Raw genomic sequence first — 25,304 nt, forward strand, 5'->3', positions numbered from 1 at the left:
TCACCAATTGCCTGATGACAACAACTTGTAAAGATTGTTCATTCATTTTTTTAAAAAAGAGCTTAAATCATTTTGATTCTGCTGTAAAGGAAAAAGAAAACATTGGACCCAGCTTGTTCTTTATGTTATCAGTTGAAAGAGGACATCTCTCAAATTTCACATTTCTAATGTCAGCCAGAAGGAATATCTGAGGGTTCACATTATATGAAATGGATGTTTAAATGGATGCCTTTAACTGGTTACCACTTCTCCATATTTCTTTCAGGTTACTATCTACTAAATTCACTCCAGATCTTAGTCACAGCAATTGGACTGCGTTCAGATGATTATCTCTTTTAGTTCTAAGTAGATTCTGAATATTTAAAAAAACTTCTGAGAGATATCCAGGAGACCCACTTTTTAGTCATCCTTTATAGCAGGGGTGTCAAACACGTATGTGACGGCGGTGTCACATGATGTATCGGTACTTTTTCCCCCTTTGCTAAACCGGGGAAGGGGAGCCAGTACGTGACGCATTCAGCCCATGGGCCGCAAGTTTGACATCCCTGCTTTATAGCATCTCCTTACTAAGAATTTTCTACAGATAGCTACTCTTGCTTAGGCAATTTTTTCCCATTCTCTCTTGCAGAATCCTTCATACGTCTCCTTGCATGCCTTTGAGACCTCCCTTCAGTCTTGAAATAATAGTTAAGTCTGGCAAGCATGGAAGACGATTCCAGAACCTTTATATTTATTTTCTATAAGGCTTTGCTGTTTGTTTTGGAAAAGTTTCAGATTGTTGTATGGCCGAAATGTCCAACCTAGAAGAAGAGATGATGTCCACACTTTTACACTTGAGATATTCAAATTTTTATTTTGAATCTGTACATAATGAATATGCATTCATTTTTTTAAAACAAAGAAATGTGCCTAACTTCAGTAAGACTTTTTTTGTTGTTGTTCTATCTCCCTCCCTCCCAAATGCACCAAAATATTTTTGTCTAGAACAACTATATTCCAGTTTGCATCTGGACCACACATGCATGTTTTGTTTTCTATACAAACCACCCAAAACTAGCTGTTCCTGGAACAATCTATATATGTTCATTTACATTTGTTTGGCAGACAACTAATTTCTATTCACTAGCCAGAATGAAATCCAGTTCTATCACAATAATATAAAATATAAACAGGTCCTATCACAAAACAGTAGCAAAATAAACTCAAAATTAAGTTTGTTCTTCCACTTTCCTTGAAAGTATATTTATATGTATATTAATTAAAATCTAAAACTTACATTTCTGTTAACTCCAGTAATGTGGAGGGAATATGGATGTTAGGCAATTATTTAGTAGCAAATAATTTATCCAGGGAACATTTATTATACACTTGACTCAACTAAAAGCCAAGAGTTTCCATAGTTGTTAGATTAAGAAACAGGATAATTTGCCATTAGAATAAAAAATAATTTCTCACAGGTGCCCAGCTTGCAGCAATGTATACTTTGAAATAAATGTTTCCACTTGTTCTCCCTGCAATATTTTCATAGCTCTCCAGTGAATACTGCCACAATTCTCTGGTTTGCCTTGAGAATGATTCAGCTCTTCTTTGATATAATCCAGCCAAAGATCTTCAATAAAAAGAAATCATAGTTACAATTGTAATAATGGAAATGCTACAAAAGAGGCGATTTCCCAATGCAAAAAACACATTGCCTATGTATTTGATTGGAATGTTGCAACTACACTGTATTCTGTAGAATGATCCTGGATGGATCAGAGAAAATGACTATGGTGACTTATGGTAGATCAGAAACTTATGTGAACTTTCTGCATATGAATTACTATAAGAGACTGTTAATAGAGGGTTTTGAAATTTGGCTGCTGGTTTTATCTATTAACTATGTTTCCATATAGTAGATAGATACCAGGCCAAGTGGGTTGTAAATTGTAGACATTTATAAATGATGTGTCTGCTTCACAAAGGGGGAGGAGTATATATTTATCTGAAATATATTTATCATTATTCAATGGGGGGACAATTTATGTATATGTATTGTTTTTTCATGCACATTAGTGTAATCTTGTTTTGCTTTGCTTTTGTATTTTTCTTTTTTTTCTTTTTGGAATTTGTATTTTAATATTTTGAATAGAATAAAATTTAAAAAATGATGGAATGTTTCAACTACACAGCATTCTGTAGAATTCCAAGACAGACAGAAAGGAAAATCAGCAACTGCCACAATAAGCTTTGCTTGGTACATTTGGGAGCAGTAGTGGGTTTCAAAACCCGTCGCTACCAGTTTGCTCGTGGGCGCGCACACTTGCACGTGACGCTTCTGCGCACCATCGCCACTACCAGTTCGCCCGATCCGGGGCGAATCAGTAGCAACCCACCGATTGGGAGACTTGGTATCAGAAAGAATCAGGTGATTGCCACAGTTATAACAGAAAGGCAATTGAGAGTAGTCTCAGAAACCAACAAGTAAAAATTCTTACCAGGTTCTGTAGCACCAAATTCTCTCAAGGCACGTTCATAATATTCTCGGATGTTAAATATTTTACTGGATTCCTTTAAAAAATGGTGGGTGGTTAGCATGCTGAACTTAACACACAATGATAAAATGACTGGAATAAAACACATTTGTCATGCAATCTCAATCATCTTCTGAAACTTTAGGCAGCTTTGATACATAAATCTTTGGGGGGCATTCCTTCCCACTTTCCTGGAGTAGGTTGTATGCGAACAATCCAGGCACAAGAACAGACTCCTGGCAAGTGAGAGATGAACAGTTCTGACTTTGGCACAATTTCTGTCTATAGGAGAGGAACAATAACAACAACAACTGTTTATAAATAATTCTGCATGTTTTTCTTGGTTTTGGAACCTGATAGGCCTATAGCTGCAGCATCAGGACCAAAAGGACCCTCCCTCTCCTTTTTTTCCCACCCACCCCCAACTATTGCAGTCAGGGTAGGAGTTTCAGCTTCTCTCATTTGAGGAGAGTATTATATTAAGCTCCAGGGCGCTCCCTCCCTCAAAAGACACTTACATAATGCAAAGACATTAATTGTTCATCCAAGACAACCACTATAACCAGTGTGTATGAAACATATGACATTTAATGTCTTTGTTTTATAGCATTAAGACATTTAATGCTTTAAAACAAAGATGAGAAACTGATGATCTTTCCAATGTTGCTGATCTACCATTCCTAGCAATAACAGCTGGCACTGGACTTCTTAATTGCAGTTTGGGAATATTTAGAGAATCCAGAAGTTCACCTCACCATTTTCATTAATAAGTTTAAGAACACCAACAGTGGCCAGGATTTTCAAGAAATTGGGCATGTGCCAGTAATCTGCCTGTAACATTAAGGATTACTATTTCCAGGTGGCTTTTAAAATCAGTTCAAGTATTTTACTGCGGCCCAGTCCTGGCAGAGCATGCTTTACAAAATAAAAAATGCCAATTCCATTAGAAACCTCACACTGGTAAATACCTCTACAAATATTGCACACTATTTATTCATTTATTTGTTCTATCAAACAATTGGTAAATATTTCACAAATATCACTATTATTCATTCATTTGATTTGTTTAGGTACCCATCTCAAGTGAGACTGGGTGGTAAACAAATTTAAAATAAAAATGCAACCATATAAAAATTAAAACACATATTACCTGAGAAAACAATATATTTAATAATGACTAACACTACTAAGAAATGGATCCCTGCACTCGTTTATAATACTTTACTTACTTGTTCCTTTTCAATCTGAATCATTTTTTTGAAAAACTGGAGTGAAAATGGGCGGCATTCCTGCAGCCTAAGAGAGAAGTAATGGGGTAAGGCACCTGATTTTAATAACAAATGGGGGTGAAGGAGTATAGAAAAAAAGTGATTGAATAATGCTTTCAAAAGGAGATGTCCTAACCTGGTGAAGACTTGCTTTGCTTTCTTATAGCCACCGGTCCTATGAGCCCATTCAAGGTACTTTTCTTTCAAGGCTATGGAGTCAGCAGGAAGTGTGGCAAGGAAAGATCTCTGCAGGTTAAATGTAAATGATTGTGAGGTCCATTAAATGACACAAAGATTTTAAGCATCCACGGTGGACTTTGAAACTAAAGTCAAGAAGATCAGTTACTTTGTTCCTTGTGATAATTACCCACACCAAATTGACTCGGCTAGAGGATATACATCGGCAAAATTGCTCAGAGGCAGAGGGAGATTTCTTTTTCTTCTTTTCCTCACCAAAAAAGGTAGGTGCGTCTTATACTCCGGTGCATCTTATACTCCGAAAATACAGTAGTTTAGTAAACCTACTCTGGAGAGTCTACAACCAATCCTTGCTTAACAACCACTCATTCAGTGACCTTTTTTTTTAAAAAAAAAATTGATTTATATGCCGCCCTTCTCCGGAGACTCAGGGCAGCTTACAATGCGTTAAGCAATAGCCTTCATTCTTTTGTATATTTTATACAAAGTCAGCTTATTGCCCCCACAAACTGGGTCCTCATTTCACCTACCTTAGAAAGGATGGAAGGCTGAGTCAACCTTGAGCCTTGGAGAGATTCGAACCAGCAGAAATTGCAGGCAGCTGTGTTAATAACAGGGTGCATTAAACCACTGTACTATCAAGGCTCTTTGAAGTTATAATAGTGCAAAATGAGGGGAATTTAAGATAGGTCCTCGTAGCTGCAGTTGTCTCAGATCCTTGTGGTCATATGATTGAGATCCCAGTACTTTGACAATCAGATTGCAATTACAATGTTGCACCATCCCATGGTCACGTGATTGCTATTTGCAACTTTCACTACCAGTTTCCAACAAACAAAATCAATGGGGAAGCCAGCAGGTCACAAGTGGCAATCATGAGACATCACACTTAAACAATGGTTTGGGATTCATTTAACAACAGTGTCTGGAAATGATGGAACTGCATCACTAAGTGGCATGGTTATGTGACATACGTGACATGCGTTACCATTGAGTTACTTAGCAATAGAAATTCTGGCCCTAATTACCCTTGTTAACTGAAGACAATATTTCTGAAACAATTCATTTATAATTAAAGACTGTGCTTCGATATATTTATGTTACTCCATTTCAGGACACCATTTGTGATCTTATAGCAATAGCACTTAGACTTATATACCGCTTCACAGTGCTTTGCAACCCTCTCTAAACGGGTTTACAGAGTCAACCTATTGCCCCCAGCAATCTGGGTCCTCATTTTACCCACCTCGGAAGGATGGAAGGATGAGTCAACCTTGAGCCTGGTGAGATTCGAACTGCCAAATTGCAGGCAGCTGGCAATCAGCAGAAATAGCCTGCAGTACTGCATTCTAACCACTGCATCACCGCGGCATGGTATGGTTATGTGAAATTAATTTATTTATTTATTAGCTTTTTGTTACTTTTGATAAATACCATATTTTTCAGACTAAAGGACGCGCCGGACTATAAGAGGCACATTAGCTTTAGAGGAGGAAAACAAGGGAAAAAAATCTGCCTCTGCCTCCATGGCCTGATCACCACCGCCGCAGCCCATTTGCCACCACCACATACAGGCGGCGATAGGCAGCAATCCCGGCCGCCTAGAACAGCTGATCAGCACCGCACCAACCTCCTTCCCCCCACCGCAATATTTGCTCTAAGATGCACAGACATTTCCACCCACTTTGGGGGGGGGAGGGGGAGTGCATCTTATAGTCTGAAAAATACGGTAACTCAAGGCATACAACTATTCCTAATACTCCTTCATCCTCCTAGTTTCTCCACAACTACTACTACAAAAATCATGTGAGACAGCCCAAAGTCACTCAGCCACTTCTCGTGCCTAAGGTGAGACTAGAACTCACAGTCTCCTGGTTTCTAGCCTGATGCCTTAAATGCTACACCGAACTGGTGTATTTCATATTCTTCCTAAATTTCTACTTCATTAATGAAGCCTGTGTTTCTATTTCTGAACTACATACAGATAGTCCTTGACTTACAACCAGAATTGAGCCCAAAATATCCGTTGTTAAGCAAGCCAATTGTTAAGTGACAATTGTTAATTGGCCCATTTTACAACCTTTGTTGCCACAGTTGTTAAGTGAATCACTGCTAAGTTAGTAACAGAGTTGTTAAGTGAATCTGGCTTCCCCATTGACTTTGCTTGTCAGAAGGTTGCAAAAAGTGATCATATGACCCCAGGACACTGCAACCCTCATAAATACATACCAGTTGCCCAGTGTCTGAAATTTGATCACCATGAGCATGCTGCAAGGGTCGTAAGGTTGAAGAACAATCATACCGTATTTTTCAGAGTATAAGACGCACCGGAGTATAAGACGCACCTACCTTTTTTGGTGAGGAAAAGAAAAAGAAATCTCCCTCTGCCTCTGACCAATTTTGCCTCGTTTCAGCAAACAGCCTGCTTTACTTTCATTTTCGTTTTCAGCATAGCTTGATTAGCACAAGGGAAAAAAAATTTTGCTCCAGCAATTTACCTCTTTGCAGCAAGCAGCAGAACCATGCGCAAAACAGCTGAGAGCAAATCAGCTGAGAGTCGGGAGGCTGATCCAATCAACTTGTGCTAATTAGGCTGTGATGAAGCTGAAAGGAGCTGTTTTTTCTTGCTGTTTGCTTGCAAGGAGGTAACTGCTGCGAGGCAGAGGCCAAACGGTGGGGGCCAATGGGTGGGCGGGGCTACATTCGGTATATAAGACGCACCTAAATTTTCACCCCCTTTTAGTGGGGAAAAGGTGCGTCTTATACTCCGAAAAATATGGTCAGTCATTTTTTTTCAGTGCTGTTGTGACTTCTAATGGTCACTAAACAAATGGTTGTAAGTTAAGGCCTACCTGTATATATTTTCAGCAAAACATTTTCAGAATTACAACAGTCTCATTAACTACAGATATGATGGCTTTATATCCCGCAATATATTTATTTTTAATGCGCAGGACAACATAGTTCTAAAATTAATTTTTGAAATAATAGTGGAACCATTCTTACTCTCTTTCCCAAATTAATCTCACAGTATGATTCATTTTTTAATGGAAAATATGATACCTGATAGAGGGCTTCAGTCTCTGCTTTGCTACTTGCACCTTCATTCCATTCTAGCCATAAAGTCCATAGTGGCAAGGTGTCCTACAAGGAGGAATAATAAAAAAACAGGAGAAGAAAATATTGGATATGAGTTGTATAAAATACCTGTAATAATGTGACTGGAGAATGGCTGGCAAATTTTGTAGCAGGCAAATTAAAAGGCACCGAAATTCCTGAAGTATAGGTAGTCTTAAATTATGACTACAATTGAGCCCAAAATTTATGTTTCTAAGTGAAACATTTGTTAAGTGAGTTTTGACCCATTTTATGACTTTCCTTGCCACAGTTGTTAAGTGAATCATTGCAGTTGATAAGTTAGTAATATGGTTGTTATGTAAATCTGGCTTCCCAATTGACTTTGCTTGTCAGAAGGTCACAAAAAACATGACTCTGGGATACTGCAACCATCATAAATATGGGAGTTGCCAAGCATCTGAATTTTGATCATGTGACCATGGAGGTGTTGCAATGGTTGTAAGCATGGAAAACAGTCATAAGTCACATTTTTCAGTGCCGTTGTAACTTTGAAAGATCACAAAATGAACTGTTGTAAGCTGAGGGCTACCTGTAGTCTAGCAAAAAATATACTGATGAAATTAAGGAGCCTCTCCTATTGAAAGGGACCGGACTAAGTAAGTGAAGTCCTCCATTACACAGGCTATGCAAAACGCTTTCAAAGGAACAATAGGGGAACTCAGAAAATAAGCTATGTTATTAGCTTATTTTCATGGTTTGTCTCTGGATCTTTATAGATAAGGGGTGTGGAGAATGCAATTGTAATAGTGCTGGAAGGTGTTACCACAATGGAATGCCATGGCCTTGATGACAAGTGCTCATCATCCTATGGACAAGCATAAGCAGGTACCCATACAGGCCCACTAGGGACAGTGGGACAACCCACTGTTAAGTGCAAGAAGCAAATCAAAAAAGGTCTTTCATTGCCTCTACCAGGAACACTGCCAATTCATCTTTCCCTAGAAGGTGATAAAATGTGACTTTTTGACAATGCCACTGTCAAAAGTTAATCTTATGAATGGAGAGAGCATTTCAGATCACTAAGCAGATTCTGCAATCGTGCTAGTTACTTCATTTTAGACCGGGGTCACCAACCTTTCGTACCTCAGGGACCACTAAATTCATAATTTTAAATCCCGTAGACCACTAATATATATTTTTTAAAAAGATAAATAGTACTTAATGCAATATAAAAAATGCAAATAATTTTTATGCGGACCACCAAAATTTTTTCACGGACCACCAGTGGTCCACGGACCACCAATTGGTGACCACTGTTTTAGACAATACAGACAATCCTTGTTTACGGACCACAATTGGGAGTGGCAACTCTATCACCAAGCACAGGAAATCATATGACCACGATGTCTTATGACCTGACTTCCCATTTGGTTTTTATGCAAATCGCACAGGTCATTAAGTGAGATATCACTTCATCACCACTTGCAATTTCACTTCCACATTCTCCATTAATTTTTCTGGTTGGAAGCCAGTTGCGAAGTGCTGAATGGCAATCACGTAACAGCAGGATACTAAAGATTAGTTGACATTTTTTTTTTCCCCCAACTACCATATCTTTGAACAATCACTAAATGAGGCAGTCAATAAGCAAGGACTATTTGCATGCATTTTTACCTCATAGAGACTAGTATTTTAGAACAGGGGTCACCAACCTTTTGGACCTCAGGGACCACTAACTTTATAATTTTAAATCCTGCAGACAACTAATATGATCTGCCTAATGACCAGCTGGACGGGCATGGCTAGGTGGGCATGTGATTGGGTGGGCGTGGCCAACTCCTTGCCTCCCCACCCGGGCTCCTTAGGGTCTCAACAGGAAGCAGTTGTTGAAGCTAAGCAGCCAGCACGAGAAAGAGTTGGCAAAACAGCTCAGTTCAAATTGGATCTGACCAATAAGGAGGCTCAGCAGAAGCACCTCATTGAGGACTACGAGCATAGGCTTTCCAAGTAGAGGGAAGACCTGTGGGAGTGCAAGGCCAGGTACCAGCACCTGGAGGCTCAGCAGGCTGATATGGTCAGTCAGTTCCAGGCCATGATGCAGTCCCACTGGAACAAGGTCCTCCGGCTCTTCGCCACCAGCAGCACTTCCCTCCAGCCTTCGCCCAAAGCCCCACACCTGGAGGCCAAAGCAGACCCCAAGTTGGAATTTCTGCCCCCTCTGACCCACACAAAAAGACCTTGAAGGGGGAGACTCTCTGCAGTAACACAAACGTTCATTGCACGTATCTGTCCAAGGGGCCGTAGTTTGAGGACTCCGCATTTAGTGCAATATTAAAAATGCAAATATTTTTTCTGCGGACCACCAAAATTTTCTCATGGACCACCAGTGGTCCATGGACCATCAGTTGGTGACCACTGCTTTAGAACTGCACACATTATTTTAGCAACTTATGCTGCACTTTTATTAATAAGACTCCTTGTTATGATGGTATTCTATCTCACCCACTTGATTTGCCTTTTGCATTGTATATTTGGTAAACTTTGCTGGTCAATGACTCAATAAATGTTACTGTTACGACTAGTTTCCGATGACTCTCATTTGTGAGAGAGAACTCCCAGGCTCCAAGTATTCCTTCATACAACTCAAGTGCAGAAGAGAGCTCCTACCTTCGCTTTAATCGCTTTGAAAGCCTCCTGGGCACAGGCAGCCACTTCATTGCTCTCCAATTTCAGCAGTAACTGCAGCCTCATTTCCCACATATCCACCAATTGGCTGAAACGGTTTGTGGCTGCCGCAGCCACCTCTCTGGCCTTGTCTTCATGACTGAGTTCCAGCAGGAGCTGAATCTGAAAAGATGCCACACCAAAATAAGCACCGAATGGTTGCTTCCAGGAATGGATTTCTAAGCTCCAAATCCACCCTTTCCGATTTATGTGAGTAGGAGCTATTCAAGGGCAAGGACCACATCCTTCCTTACCCACTGTTTATAGAGAGAAGCTGGCAGCAATTGTGATTCATGAGCTCGGCTGAAAACACTCTGTACCCTTTCCAGTCTCTGAAACAAGATGGAAGGAATAAAAACACTTTTACTGCAGGACAAATGAGTCTTCATAAAACATCACAGAGCTTTTGAAGTCATGATGCTGAGTACTCATGGCTAAATTTTTCAGAATCGTGTGTAGTCAAAATGATATTATTTATGGCACCAAAAGAAAAAGTGGCGGGTTTGGGAGAATTTCAAGAACTGGACAAATACCAACAAAAAGTTTTTAAAATTAAGGGGAAAAAAATCTTCCACCCACCAGGCCGATCAAATCAGTGTTCCTTAGGGAACAATGAATCTTGAACTGACTTGATGGGAAGAGAAGGGGAAAACAGAAAGGATGAAAATTTGAAGATCCTGAAAACTGGCTTATCTGGCTGCTGCTCAAACACTACAGAGCATACCACATCGTAAGATTTTGCTGCAGGAGCCACGTAGCCCACAATCTTTCACTTGCCAAGAAGCGCTCTTTTGCAGCCCTCTGCTGGGTCTTCTCAATGCAAATTCTCTTCCTCGCTACCGCAGCCATTGCCTCCTCTCCATGCTCCCTTGAACTTGAAAAGTGGAGGTGCAGTACTGGGCATGAATCTGTGGCCAGATTAATAGCCATCTACAGTATTTATTATTACATGCGGCCCTCAGGACTAAAAGACTGTTCAGCCTTTCTGCAAAGCAGCCAACAACTGAATACTTAGATGTTACATCTATGATCGCATCAAAAGCTGAACTAAAAATAGGAAAATCCAAGTCTATTTTTAATATTCTTGCATCATTTTTTAAAGTTCACAGCACTTGTAAAATGTTATAATGAATAACTTTAAATATGATTTGTTTTATCTGTATCCTGCCTTTATTTTTACAAATTACGTGGCAAACATACCTAATACTCCTTCCTCCTCTTATTTTCCCCATAACAACAACCCCCTGAGGCTGATTGGGCTGAGAGTGAGTGACTAGCCCAAAGTCAGTCAGCTGGCTTTCATGGCTAAGGCAGGACTTGAACTCAGTCTCCCACATTCTAACCTGCTGCCTTAACCACTAGACCAAACTGTCTCTCATTAGCTTAGCTTAATTATAATAAATATTACTGTATATCACAAGATTCTTCACAAATGCATCCTTTTAAAAAAAACACCAACTAGCCATTCATCATTAAGGTCATATATCAAATTTTTTACTTGCTTTTGATTTTGGAGCAAAATAGCCATTTTGCAATCCAACCTTAAAAATTAGGAGCCAACCAGATGCTCTCAAGATGAGACTAGGTGTCTCTTTGTTTAAGTGAAGTACTACATTATTGAGTAATCAAAATAGGGAAGGTAGGTCCATCCTGCGTAGGCATATGGTATAGACATGGGATGGCAATTCTGACCATGCCTCATTAAAATCATAAGAACAGATAAGCACAGGCAAACTATACAAATCGAAGCCACACACATTCCAGATCATTGTTTACTTCACTGAAGTCTGTCTCTCTTAATCAAGTCTTAATATTCTATTTAATAAATCAATTTTCTAAAAGCTTTTTCAGGCTGGGAACTGAGTGACTTCCCAATGAAGTCCCTCCAGGAGAAATAGTAGCATCAATAACAGAAGAAACTTGTATTAATCCAAAGGCAAAGCATTTACCTTTTGCCGTAATTCTTCACTGTTGGTCTTCCGGTTACATCTTTCCAAGGTAAAAGCGACATAACACTTCCACATTTCCTCTGTGGAATTCAAAATACTTGTTATTTCTTCTGAAAACCCAAGTCAAATTTACTTGCATCTATGAAGCACGGTCTAACTTCTGAATAAGTTTCAAGTCAGCATCAGTTCTGCTAATTCATCACAAGACTCTTTTCCTCCTTCAGCAGATGTGGCATTACCACATTAAGCCTCAAGAGAGCGTTGTGATGCTCTGCATCTTCCTCATAAATCAGCATACAAAGCCCACTTAGCTTCCCTGTAGAAATCACATGCAGTTGACTTACAGAGACAATACCAAAGTGTGACAAGGAAACTGTTAAGGGCGCAAACTGCCATATAGCAATAGCAATAGCACTTAGACTTATATATCGCTTCATCGTGCTTTGCAGCCCTCTCTCTAAGCGGTTTACAGAATCAGCATATTGCCCCCAACAATCTGGGTCCTCATTTTACGGACCTTGGAAGGATGGAAGGCTGAGTCAACCTTCAGCCTGGTGAGATTCAATCTGCCGAACTGCTGGCAGCCGGTGATCAGCAGAAGTAATCTGCAGTATTGCACTCTAACCACTGTGCCACCATATCCTTCTCATGTTCCTTCTCATTTCACTGCAAGAGTACATTAGAAATGGCAACTAGAAGATTTGAATGTGTGGACTTTAGGAAGAAAAAAGGTGGGGGCCTTTGCTGGATAGGCTCTATTAGTACAAAACTGAAATAAAGCAATTTGCAGGCTTAATGACAGGAAGAGCCAGCCTGCAGAAAGTAGCCCATAGGAGGAAAAGAGGTGTGGAAAATGTTTAGGAAGGGACGCTCCCTGGTTTGCTGAAAAATAAAAATAAAGGGAGGGGAGAGGAGAGGTGTTTTCAGACATGCAGGATTCTGTAACCTAAGCCTTACAATAAAGCTGATGTTTGTACTCATAGTTTGTGCTTCTTCTCTGGACTACCTCAAAGGACTCACAGAAGGAAATCCAGATAAACACTTTGTGGACACATAAAGACATGGGTGGAAAGTGCTTATCCACAGTCCTTCTTAGATAAGTGCTAACAGGTGTTAATATCTGCTGAAATTCCAACTAAGTTCCCATATAGACAGTGGAGGTGGGATGAAATCATTTTGCACTACAGGTAGTCCTCGACTTACGACCACAATTGAGCCCAAAACGTCTAATGCTTAGTGAGACCGTTCTTAAGTGAGTTTTGCCCCACTATACAGTATGGCCTTCCTTGTCATAGTTGTTATGTGAATCGCTGCAGTTGTTAAGTTAGTAAAACAGTTGCTAAATGAATCTGGCTTCCCCCGTTGACTTTGCTTGTCAGAAGGCTACAAAAGGGAATCCCATGACTCTAGGACACTGCCTCTGTCATAAATGTGAGTCAGCTGCCAAGTGTTTGAATGTAAATCACGTGACCATGGGGATGCTGCAACGCTCGTAAGTGTGAAAAATGGTCATAAGTCACTTTTTAGTGCTACTGTATCTTTGAACGGTCACTAAATGAACCGTTGTAAATCAAGGACTACCTGTATTTGCTGTTCTCAAATCCATAGCTTCAGAATGAAGTCAGAAACTCAGTTATAAGAATTGGAGGGGTGGGGGAAGGGGAAACAAGCAATAATCAGTATTATTATTATAAATATCCAGGGGGGGAAAAAAAGTCTAACCAGTGGGAAGGTGTGTGATTGCCTCCTCAAATACAACGCAACACCGTTCTTCTTTGCGGGCAACCTCTAAAGCCTTGGACTGTTTCGACTTAGGTTGTTCTGAAGGAGGCGGGGATTCCATCTCCAGTTCCCGCCGTGCCATGAAATCCCACACAAGAGGATCGTTGTCGTACGTTGCCTGCAAGCTAAAAGAAAAGTTGCACTATGCTATTAGCTATGAGTGACTCCCTTCCTATAAAGCTCTGGCATAATTGTGAGCGCTTTTGTTCCATAAAAGGTAAGCAACCATAAGCGGGAACGTTTTGCTTATGCTAACAGAACTCACACAGTGTGCATAGAAACAAGAATATATCTTCAGCTGTAAGTACTTTGGATATTCCGAAGACTGGCAAACTACTACGAGCTCTACACAAGCCGAGCCGAGTGATCTGGGAAGGACGTGTTCCTGCTTCTGTGTTCTACATTAGAATTACATCCCTTCAGACGGTAGCAGTCCCACTGACATGCTCATTGTGTTAAATACGCACATACCTCCTACAACAAGGGTGGTGGACAACTATGGCCCCTTTAACTCTGAGGATTGATGGCTGGCTCAGGAATTCTGGGAGTTGAAATCCACAGGTCGTAAAGGGGCCATAGCTGCCCACCCGTCCTAGAAAATGGGAAACTTTGCACAGCAAGAAATGGGTTAGATAATACATTTTCTTTTCCCATGCTAGAAGCCTTAAAAGGAATTTGTACACACCAGTGCTAAAAAACAGTTATCTCCTAACCAAAGCCCCTGCAGACACAACATAGTTATGAAGATCAAGGGCATTTTTTAAGTGCAAGGGAGATACATACCATAAATCCAAACAGATTTATGCTTATCAGTTGTTTATACTCAATTGTACTCACAGCTAAGATGATGGACCCAGAATGAAATGACTCGGGAGGCCCATCTGACCACAGAACTCATTTGATAATTTTATCTACTTTCTGTCTCAGCACAATAAATGTCACCATTGTACTGTTGTAAGAATAAACAAAGTGAGCTACAGCACGTTGAGCTACCAGGTGAAAGTCAGGATGCCATAAAAAATAAATACAAATAGATAAAAGGGGGCGGGGGAGAGAGACATGCTCTTTTCTGAACCGCAGCTCCTAAATTATGTTGTTCCTTACTATTATTTTTATTTTAAGTCACATAATTCACGCAGGCACATAAGGCAAATCCAGACAATTAAATGGGCAAATAAATATTTTCGCACAGTTGATCGTGGCCTGAAGATTCTGCTGTTTGTGGATATAAATGGCAGATGCTATCCATCTTGGATAGTAAGATGGGCAATATATATGTATGTACGAAAATAAATAAAACAAATTACATCAGCTGTTAGATATCTGTTTAAAAGCAAGGCTGTGCTAATAAATGCCGAGACTTGAAGAAATTTTCCCTTTTTTATAGTATGCTAAACCTGTCTTCCTTTCCAAGGATTTGAAAGCAGCTTACATTTAAAAAGCTGCATTAGAAAACATTCACAATAATCAATATCAACATATATTCACCAGAATATCAGAGTTAAAAACAACTGAGCACCATGACTGGAAACAGAATATTTCAAAGCACAGTCACTTTTAACCCGTTTTCCCCAGAAGGGAGCAAGGCTGATGCTGCAGTTCTCACCTGGCTGAGCTTTCCAGGAAAAAAAGGAATTTGAAAAATGGCTACAGCCTAAGAAATGAAAATCTGCCCAATTGTAAGCCACTGCCAAATACTCAAAAATTTTACTTTTTAAATGCATATTAAAATCTTATACATTAAAAACAGAGCCAAGATAATAACAACATTTGCATTTTTGCACTGGAGCATCTTAGTTGAAGAGAAACAGGATTTGTTTTTGCTAGAGCCAAACCAAAAATGAGACCAGGTTATACAATTAATCTAATCCTGACTTCTGGAATATGGGGAAATCATTCTAAGCCTTAAACATGCAGGGTCTTTTGGAGTAGACTAACACATGATAGAATAATGGCTGCTGAATGCTAAGAGGGTGCAAACCACACCCAGAACTTACTTTTCAAGAATTTCTTTCTGAAGATCTTGTGTAAAATCAAAACGTTTTGCAATTGACAGAAGCGATAGTGCAAACTCTGCACCTATAATGAAGAAGGATATATTAATCAGGGTACTCTAAGCATCATAATCAGAATTGCAGCTCCCCTAATTGTACCCCTACCTCCTTTGGCATTCCTAGGCTCCTTGCCCCATCTAACATAAATGGGGTGCTGGCATGTTGCAAAATAAACTCCCTGTGCCGTACTGTCAAGAAAATATTCAGGCCCTGTGATTTTAATCTAGGGTATATTTGCTGTGTACATTTTGCCTGGGTACTTTGGTATTTTTCTCTTACTTATATGCAAATCAAGTGTCAGTAACTAGATTTTCTTTGAAATGAATATTCTGTTGCAATTTGTGACATCACATATGCAAATTATTATCCTCAGACTCTGTCTGTTCCCCCTATTCATTTTCTTAGCCAATTACTTGTTTCCAAGTCTCATCAGCATTAGCTACTTTGTTAATCAACCAATGACACACGCTTAAAATTCCAGATATGCTTATTGACCCAAAGAACATCAACGTTTTAAAAAATTGAAGCATGTCTACCCCAAATCCACAAAAGGAAGTAAGAGCATTTTTACCCTTGACGAATATTGCATAGAGAAAAGGTATCTCCCCAATGTTTGAAGAAAATACAGGTAGTCCTCGAGTTATGACCACAATTGAGCCCAAAATGTCTGTTGCTAAGTGAGACAGATGTTAAATGAGCTTTGCCCCATTTTATGGCTTTTCTTGCCTCAGTTGTTAAGTGAATCACTGCAGTTGTTAAGTTAGCAATCCAGTTGTTAAATGAATCTGCCTGCCCCATTGCCTTTGCTTGTCAGAAGGTCGTAAAAGGTATTCACATGACCCTGGGACATTTGCTATTGTCATAAATATGAGTCCATTGCCAAGCGTCTGAATTTTAATCATGACCGTGGGGATGCTGCAAGTGTGAAAAATGGTCATAAGTCACTTTTTTCAGTGATGTTTGTAACTTTGAACAGTCACTAAATGAACTGTTGCAAGTCGAAGACTATCTGTATTTGCTCATTTATGAATTCTGCATTTTTAGGACTGACTAGCTAATTCATCTAACCAACCATTCTGACCAGATTTCGATGCATCAAGAAGGCACCATTGAGCTGTTTGGTGTAGTGGTTAAGGCACCGGGTTAAAAACTGGGAGACTGAGTTCCAATCCCGCCTTAGACAGAAAACCAGCTGGGTAATCTTGGGCCAGTCACTCCCTCTCAGCCTTAGGGAGAAGGCAATGGCAAACCACTTCTGAAATCTTACTAAGGAAACTGCAGGGATCAATCCAGAAAGTTGAAAATGACTTGAAGCGACCAAATATTTAAAAAATTGAGATGAACTATACTCATTTTCAAAAGTAAAAGAACAACAAAACAATGTACAAGTGGGTATGATTACAAGTTAAAGAGTAATAGGTTACCTTTGATTTTCTCAATTGCATTTCTGTAGACAATTCTAGCCAGTTCGGCATTAAGGATGTCCTCAGAAAAACTGAACTCACCCTACAAATCAAGAGAAAACGGCTCTTTTATGATTAACGTTTTATTTCTTGGATTTTTACAGCATCTGGCCAAGGCTTCAGCAGCAACACTCTGGAGGGCTGTAATGTTTGCATAAAACAGGGAGGCCAGATATCTCCCAATATCAGGATAACATCGCATGTGCATGTTATTTCTATGCTTCCAGTATTCAAAGACTTTGTGAGCTTTACCACCACAAAACCCATACAAATAAAAGAAGTGACCAAAAAAAAAAAAAAAAAACCACCCCACCATTGTCTGTAAACATGAACACAATTGTCCTATAGGTAACTCACAAATGTAAGGCAACTTCAGGTTTCAAAAACCCTCAGCTATCTTCTGGAATGAGGCCAGAAAGCAATCTTGAATGGATCTCAAGGCCAAGCCATTTAGGGTTCTGTAAGTGTCAAACCCAACATTTTGGATGATGCCTATATAACCCTAGTGACAATTCCTGCAGTGGAATTTGGGAGGAACTGCTCTTATCTATCAGCAGGCCAGCGATTGCATTCTGTACCAGCTATGGCTTTTGAGTAGTTATTTTCATACCGAACGTTCTCTGCTGTGGAAAAGATAACAGTCCCCTCTGGAACGGAGCTCTACACAGAACAGAGAACCGCATGCTCTCCCGCTCTCTCTCCCTCTCTTTCTCTCTCTCTCTCTCTCTCTCTCTCTCTCTGTGGAGAAGGCCATCATAGAAAACAATTAACTGAGCTCAGAACTGAAGAGAATATTTCAAACTGACTACATTTGTTGAAAACCAGCACAGCCATTTTCTTTCGTCTTTTTTTTTTAAATAAAGGTGATTTGGCAGAATTAAACCATACGTCATAATCCACCAAAGGAATAATTTTTAAAAGAAAGCCGTATGGCATTCTGATCTTTCTATCATATTCTGTCAAACTTGATCTATCATTCCTAATATAAAGCAAATGATGGTACAGAATCTTGAACTCTAATATTCAAGTACCTCCTAATCAATTCCATCTTTCAGTGAGATTCAAATCAAGGCATCATATTCTTCTTTCCCTAATATTAATTAGCATTGCCATATAGACCTCAAAAATCATGCCTGGCATTATGGGGGGATTACAATGTTTCCATGTGGAATCAATTGCAATTGATTGGTGGGGCATTGTTAAGAAAAACAAGTATCTCTTCTTTAAACAATATCTCTAACATGGCCCAACAACAGCATTACCACATCTAATTGTAAGTCATGGTTTACCTTTCTGGTGCAGCTGCTTTCAATGAGCAACTGAAGGGTAGAAGAAAGGTTTTAAAAACAAAGACCTGTCAAACTCCAGTAACTTGTTAACAATGTAAAACATTTTTTCCTCGTCAGTTTTTGGTGCTTAGATATTGGGAAGGCCATATTGTTTACCTGCTACAAAATCTTGGAATTGGATGGGTTCTAATTCAATGAAAGAAGAATCTAAAATAGATTTTTTTTTAAAAAAAACACCTGGTACATGTTTATACAAGTTATGACCTCTAGACATGCAAATGGAAGCAATGAAATGTGATCTAATTTGCATCCCACCTTTGATAACAACCACTGCCTACTAATAAAATCCTTCCACTGTTTATCTGCTGTGTTTTCACATTCCTGATTTAGCAATGAAAGTACATCAAAATTAGGTAAGAGAAGAATGTGAGAGAGTTTCTTCTTAGTCAGGCAATCAGTGTTGAAGCCCAGGTGTGCACGACAGATAGGCATTGTTGGATTCATTTATTAAACTATAGCAAGTGCAGGAAAGCACCGCACAAATATGCAATAATTATTCTCACCAAAACTGACAGTTCAAATGTTTCCACTTGACAATTTAAATTAAATAAGTACCATGGAGAGAGAGAGAAATATTTTTGATAACAAACATAATGATTTCTTACTAAATCTATCTTTGCTTGCTCAAATTCTTTCTTCTCTTTCCTTTGCTTTTCTGCATGCATCAGCTCCATTCTAAAATACTAGGAAAGGAAAAGGAAAAGGAAGGGGAAGAGAATTAATAATGTATCAAGGCATTCAACAATTACAAAGAACATTATCATAGCTTCCTGGTTAAAAAGAGGTCCTTGTTAATACTGTACTTAATGTTAACTCAAATAGTCACATCCTTTAAGAATGATTGCACGGACTCAAAATTATATATGCACCCCAACAACACTTTTGTCTTGATTACACTGCAACGGTCATGAATGTGAGGCCATAAAGTTGCTTTTTCAGTGCTGTGGTAACTTTGAACAGTTGCTAAATAAGGCAGTTAAGCAAGGTCTACCTGTACACCCAAGAATACCTTATAATCTATAACTCAAAGATAAAATTTCCAAGCAAAGATGAACAACCCCGATGATATTTTATTCTTCGTGACCAGGAACAGATCATCTGTGTTTGTCCTATATGCTACTGCAGAGAGAGGAGGGAGGGAGAATCAGCTGCCTACCTCTTGATAAAGTTTAGGAGATTCAGGATGGAAACGCAATGCACGAAGGAACAACTGCCGAGCACTTTCTGATGACAGGCGGTCTTCCATCTCCCATTTTGCAGCCATGATCCACAAAGCTGATTAAAGACACAGAAAAGGTTATTTAAGACAGCCAATACAGAATGGGGCATCAAACTAGAGGTCAACCCAAAAAGAAATGCTTAATCTTTGCTGTTTACAACAGCCAAGCAAGCATGGCCAAGGAAGAGGGAAGTTGTAACTCAGCAATGTGGGAAAGTCAGAGGTTCCTATTCCATGCTAGATAACGTTACTATGATTCCTAGACAAAATGATGCATTGTATACCCAATTTCATATTTCAGCATGGGTCATGTATGTTTCATTTCTGTAACACTTTTAGAATAGAATAACAGAGTTGGAAGGGACCTCGGAGGTCTTCTAGTCCAACCCCCTGCTTAGGCAGGAAACCGTACACCACTTCAGACAAATGGTTATCCAAGCTCTTCTTAAAAACTTCCAGTGTTGGAGCATTCACAACTTCTGGAGGAAAGTTGTTCCACCGATTAATTGTTCTAACTGACAGGAAATTCCTCCTTAGCTCTAGGTTCTTTCTCTCCTTGATTAGTTTCTACCCATTGCTTCTTGTCCTACCCTCAGGTGCTTTGGAGAATAGCTTCGCTCCCTCTTCTTTGTGGCAGCCCCTGAGATATTGGAACACTGCTATCATGTCTCCCCTAGTCCTTCTTTTCATCAAACTAGACATACCCAGTTCCTGCAACCGTTCTTCATATGTTTTAGTCTCCAGTCCCCTAATCATCTTTGTTGCTCTTCTCTGCACTCTTTCTAGAGTCTCAACGTTGTTTTTACATCGTGGCAACCAAAACTGGATGCAGTATCCCACGTGTGGCCTTACCAAGGCATTATAAAGTGGTATTAACACTTCACGTGATCTTGATTCTATCCCTCTGTTTATGCAGAGGGACAGAATCCTTCTTGAAATACATTTGTGTCAAACCACTTCTGCAAAAGCCAGAATTATCAAAAATTCCCATCATGTGTGTGTGTGTAAAAAATGTGAAATTAAATCACATTTAAAACAATACAGGTAGTCCTTGACTTATGGCTGGCCACTTAGCAACCATTAAAAGTTACAACGGACCACCCCAAAAGATACTTACAATCCAGTTCCAAAGTTTGCAGCATCCCGTGATCACATGGCTATAATCTACCACAGATTTGTCAAAAGCTAGCGTTTACTTCCAGTTTGCAGCAAAAAAAGCCCCATGGTGAACAATACATTTTGCTTAATGACCACAGCGTTCATTTAACAGAACCACCAAACATTATACATTATAACATTGGGTCTAGTTCCATAATCTGCTTTATGACCATCACAACCATAATAGGTAGGCTTCATTATAGTCACAAGTTGAGGCCTACCTGTAATTAAAAACATATCAGAAAAACCTCACCCCCCAGATATCCTCAACTTCATCAGCCAAATTCTGTTTATATGTCCTAGGACTAGCAATTAAAAAGGTTTGTGCTTCTTGCAGGAAGAATTATGGACATGGAGATAACCCATGTACCTGGTTTGTTGGGATGAAGGGCTAACATGGAAGAAAACACCTTGCTCAGCTGTATTTTCTTGTTCTGTAAGGAAACAGAAAACATGATTGTAGTTAAGCATTTCAATATGAAACCAAATCATTTTCACTGCAGAGGATATGAATTTTCTTGATCTATCAGGAGTAGAGACAGATGCAAGCCTTCAATGAATTGAAGCAAGAATTGAACTCATTGTATCTATATTTCCCATAATTAAAATTGGGAATGATTGGGAACAATTAAATAGCACTAAATTTGGAAAGGAGAAGTAAAAGAAACAATATCCCTAATCATCCAGAAATGTACATATTCTCTTACTTCTTGGCAGATTGTATGAGTTAATTGACTTAGCTTAATTAACAAACAAACCAATTTTGACTCTACAATTTTCATATAGCAAAGACTCTCCAGCAATACTTTTGATGTAATTTCCAGAAGAGAAAAAGGAATACTTTACTAACAGCGTAAGTCCCACAAACGGAGTATCAAAATTAAGTATCTTGTCCTGAATGTCTATTTGGCTCACAACTGATGGTTTTGCTTCCTGCCCTTAACTAATTCCTTTGGAGACCCAAAGCATTTTTTACTGCAAATGCTACATTCAGGATGCCTATTCCAATAAATGGAACAGTGCACTGCTGTATAAAAATTAAAAGGAGGAAGCTCAGTTCAAATAATAAAGTACAAATTGTTTACAAGAAAATTATATCCACTCACCCATTCCTTGCAAAATGCAATATGAGACAGCCACAGCTGAAGGTCATCCTGTTGAAGTGAGACAAAGGGAAAAGGAATCAGCTGAGAACTCATGACCACTCATTCATTCCAATGCTCTCTAGATCATCAGGAATTGGGAGGAAAAGAAAGAGGGAGGAAAAGAGACAAATAAAGCAAGCATTTTGAAATTGGAGATGCCTATACAGATACAAGTAGTCCTCAGCTTACCTACATTCGTTCAGTGACTATTCAAAATTACAGTGGTGCTGAAAAAATGAATGCAGGATCAATATTCAAAAGCTCCAGTCCCTGCTATCACACAATCACGATCCGGGCATTATAGCGCCCTGCTTGTGATTATAACTTCACAGGGAACTGTGTGATCACCATTTGCAACCTTCCCTGCCAACTTCTGATAAGCAAAGTCATTGGGGAAGCCAACAGGAAAGGTCACAAATCGCTCTGGTAAGTCACTCCTTCCTGTGTGACCTGCAGTGGATCTCCCAAACCCTTCCCCAGCCTCCCTTAACTCACAGGCAACCTATGCTGGGCTTCTCCAGTCCTTCTCCAATATCCCTTGACTCATGTGTTGCCTGTGCTAGGCCTCCCAAACTCACTCCACCTTCCCGCAATTCTTACCTGGGACTCCTGCCACTTTTTTTCTTTGCACCCTAGGAGAGAAACATTTGCCCCTACCTAGGATTGAACTCTTAACCTTCCAAATGGGAGGTGAGAGACTTCGCCATTAGGCCACTACGCTGCTCATGGAAAATATCTAACAATGTTTAGAATCTATATAGAAGTTGCTGTACTTTAAGGCTTCCCTTCCATGCTTCACCCAGGTCTTGCTGGAAGGCAATCAATGCCATGTAACACTCCACAAAACAACTAAATGAAATTAAACTGCAATTCCCATCGCTCCTGTCATTCTGGGGAGGGAGGGTATTTACAGGTAGTCCTTGGGTTATGACGGCAATTGGGACCGGGACTGACAATACTAAGTGATGTAATCCAGGAAGTCCCAGTTGCCATCGTAACCCCAAGACATAAAGGTGTTAAGTGGAAAGCAGTGGGAGTCCCAGGTAAGGAGCATGGGAATGCCCCCTCCCAGGTAGGGGAGGTCCTGTGTTGGTCTCATGTAAATTGGGGGAGGGTATGCTATAGTGCTGCGAAACACAAGAAGGCCAAGGGAAGACATGTGAGATCTGCACTAGTGCAGGGAGGCCAAGGGAAAGAGGGCATAGCAGAATGCACAGGAAAGCAAAGGCGGAATTACCAGAGCGACTTGCAAATTTCTCCTGTCCACTTCCCCATTGATTTTGCTTGTGGGAAGCTGGCAGGGAAGGTTGCAAATGGTGATTATGTGACTACAGGACACTGCAACTATTGTAAACACAATTTAATTGAAAACACCTGAATCATGATCATGTGACTGCAGGGATGCTGCAATGGCCAGAACTCTGAGGACCAGTTGCAAGTACCATTTGTTCATTCACAGCTTTAAACAGTCATTGAATAAGTGACTTGTAAGCAAGGACTACCTATATACCTGTATAATCCCGTGTCATATATTTTATAATGAAATTCAGTACTAAAAACTAGATACAGCCACTCCTCATTTAGCAGCTACGTTGTTTAGCAATTGTTCAAAACTACAATGGTAATAATAAAAAATAATCATTTTTCTGGCCAATGAGCTTACTTACTACCTAGCCAAATGTCATGTGCCTGCCAATAACACACACTGGTGAGCTGTACAAGAAAACTTTATCTAAATAAACATGGAGAGAGTGCATATGCTAATTTTTGATGTAGGTATCTGATTCACACATAAAGATGATTCTATTTGTTTATTTTTAATAGTATCCAAAAATTAGAAAAAGCAATTTCTGTAATAACAATAGGTTTACCTTCCATTTTGTTGTAGCACGCTTGAAAACGCCATGGATTCTTTGCACAATGGAATATTCAATCTCTTCTTTCTTAAATGAATATCCTATGCGCTAAAGGAAAAGAACAGATCTGTCACTGGTACAGATTTTAAAATCTCCATATGCTTTTTCAAATGATCAATCCCTGGGTAACTTACCAGTCTTCGTGTTTTAATCAGTTCCAAGAGGTTGATTTCATACTGCGAGAAAAAAGATCAACAATAATTCAAGGATTACCATGCTGAATAGATTGTCACTGTCAAGCTTTACATTTTTAGCATTTCTAGAACGTATAACAGTTACAAGTGAAGCACGCTGCCAATAACACAAGTGATTAATCAAGAATTACTCTAATCCCCCAATCCAATAAATTAATAGCAGTCATTTTTGAATGCTGATTCTTAGGCAGCCAAGTACTATCCACACTAATGAAGGTATTTGCAAGATAGAAGCCCAAGATTTACTGTCCTGGTCTTTCCTGGCAAGTATTAATACCATTTGGGAAACCCCAAAGTTTGCAGAAGGCTAAGAAGTAAATGGAATTAGGGGATCAACCAGCAGTCTCAAAAGATACTATGTGATCAACAGCCTGATCAAAAATACAGGTAGTCCTCAACTTACAACAGTTCATTTAGTGACCATTCAAAGTTACAACAGCACTGAAACAAGTGACTTATGACAATTTTTCACACTTATGACCGTTGCAGCATTCCCCATGGTCACATGATTTACACTGGGATGCTTGTCAACTGGTTCATATTTATGACGGTCGCAGTGTCCTGGGGTCATGTGAACACTTTTTGCAACTTTCTGACAAGCAGAGACAATGGGGAAGCCAGATTCACTTAACCATGTTACGGTACTAATTTAACAACTGCAGTGATTCACTTAACAAATGTGGCAAGAAAAGTTGTAAAATGGGGCAAAGCTCACTTAACAAATTTCTCACTTGACAACATAAATTTTGGGCTCAATTGTGGTCATAAGTTGAGGACCACCTGCAATTCACACTGTAAGATGTAGTTGTTATCCCCATTTATGGTTCCGTTGACAGTTGCAAACAAAATGGCAGCTCAGAGCTGAAACTCCGAGGCTAGGAGGGAGATGTTTTGACATTTTCAAGAGTGTGGGGGTCAATTAACCATCCACAGACCCCCCTCCCAGCAAGCTGAGGTATTTTCGGCTCAATAGAGCTGTGGATGGAGCCCAAGGATAAAACACGAGCCGAGCCTGAAGATCAGCTGTTTGTCAGTAAAAGACTGATGGCAGTGCAGAGGATGTCAACATCAAAGCCTGGCTGCCATGACCGGGTCAACCACTGAGTCTAATACAGCTGATGAAATGGTTGGCGAGATGGTGGCAACAGCGACTCCGGATAGGGTGTTGATAATGATGCCTGGGCTAATAGGCACTGCATGTAGCAACATGGCGGCGATGATGTCTATGGCAAGGGGGGTTACCACAATGGCGAGGGGAATGGCGCTAATGGCAGTGACGGCGACGACAACACCA

At 39.8% G+C, this 25,304-nt stretch overlaps 1 protein-coding gene across 1 annotated transcript in view; it reads right to left on the reverse strand.

Annotated features, from left to right (window-relative positions):
• Positions 1–825: 825 nt before the first annotated feature.
• UTP6 (UTP6 small subunit processome component) overlaps positions 826–25,304 on the reverse strand; it is a 33,963-nt gene continuing 9,484 nt past the window's right edge. The window contains exons 3-19 of the mRNA XM_034412504.3: positions 23,951–23,992; positions 23,772–23,864; positions 21,862–21,909; positions 21,126–21,189; positions 19,535–19,653; positions 18,984–19,061; positions 16,991–17,072; positions 15,510–15,591; positions 13,453–13,637; positions 11,731–11,810; positions 10,036–10,113; positions 9,725–9,904; positions 7,043–7,123; positions 3,918–4,027; positions 3,743–3,809; positions 2,478–2,550; positions 826–1,609 (exon numbers count right to left, since the gene is read on the reverse strand). Of these exons, the coding sequence (XP_034268395.2) occupies positions 1,452–1,609; positions 2,478–2,550; positions 3,743–3,809; positions 3,918–4,027; positions 7,043–7,123; positions 9,725–9,904; positions 10,036–10,113; positions 11,731–11,810; positions 13,453–13,637; positions 15,510–15,591; positions 16,991–17,072; positions 18,984–19,061; positions 19,535–19,653; positions 21,126–21,189; positions 21,862–21,909; positions 23,772–23,864; positions 23,951–23,992 (1,620 nt within the window). The 3' untranslated portion in view covers positions 826–1,451. The remainder of the gene's footprint in view (positions 1,610–2,477; positions 2,551–3,742; positions 3,810–3,917; positions 4,028–7,042; positions 7,124–9,724; positions 9,905–10,035; positions 10,114–11,730; positions 11,811–13,452; positions 13,638–15,509; positions 15,592–16,990; positions 17,073–18,983; positions 19,062–19,534; positions 19,654–21,125; positions 21,190–21,861; positions 21,910–23,771; positions 23,865–23,950; positions 23,993–25,304) is intronic.

The sequence above is a fragment of the Pantherophis guttatus genome, chromosome 2 (assembly GCF_059756535.1).
Source record: "Pantherophis guttatus breed Tessera chromosome 2, ASM5975653v1, whole genome shotgun sequence".
Taxonomy (NCBI): domain Eukaryota; kingdom Metazoa; phylum Chordata; class Lepidosauria; order Squamata; family Colubridae; genus Pantherophis; species Pantherophis guttatus.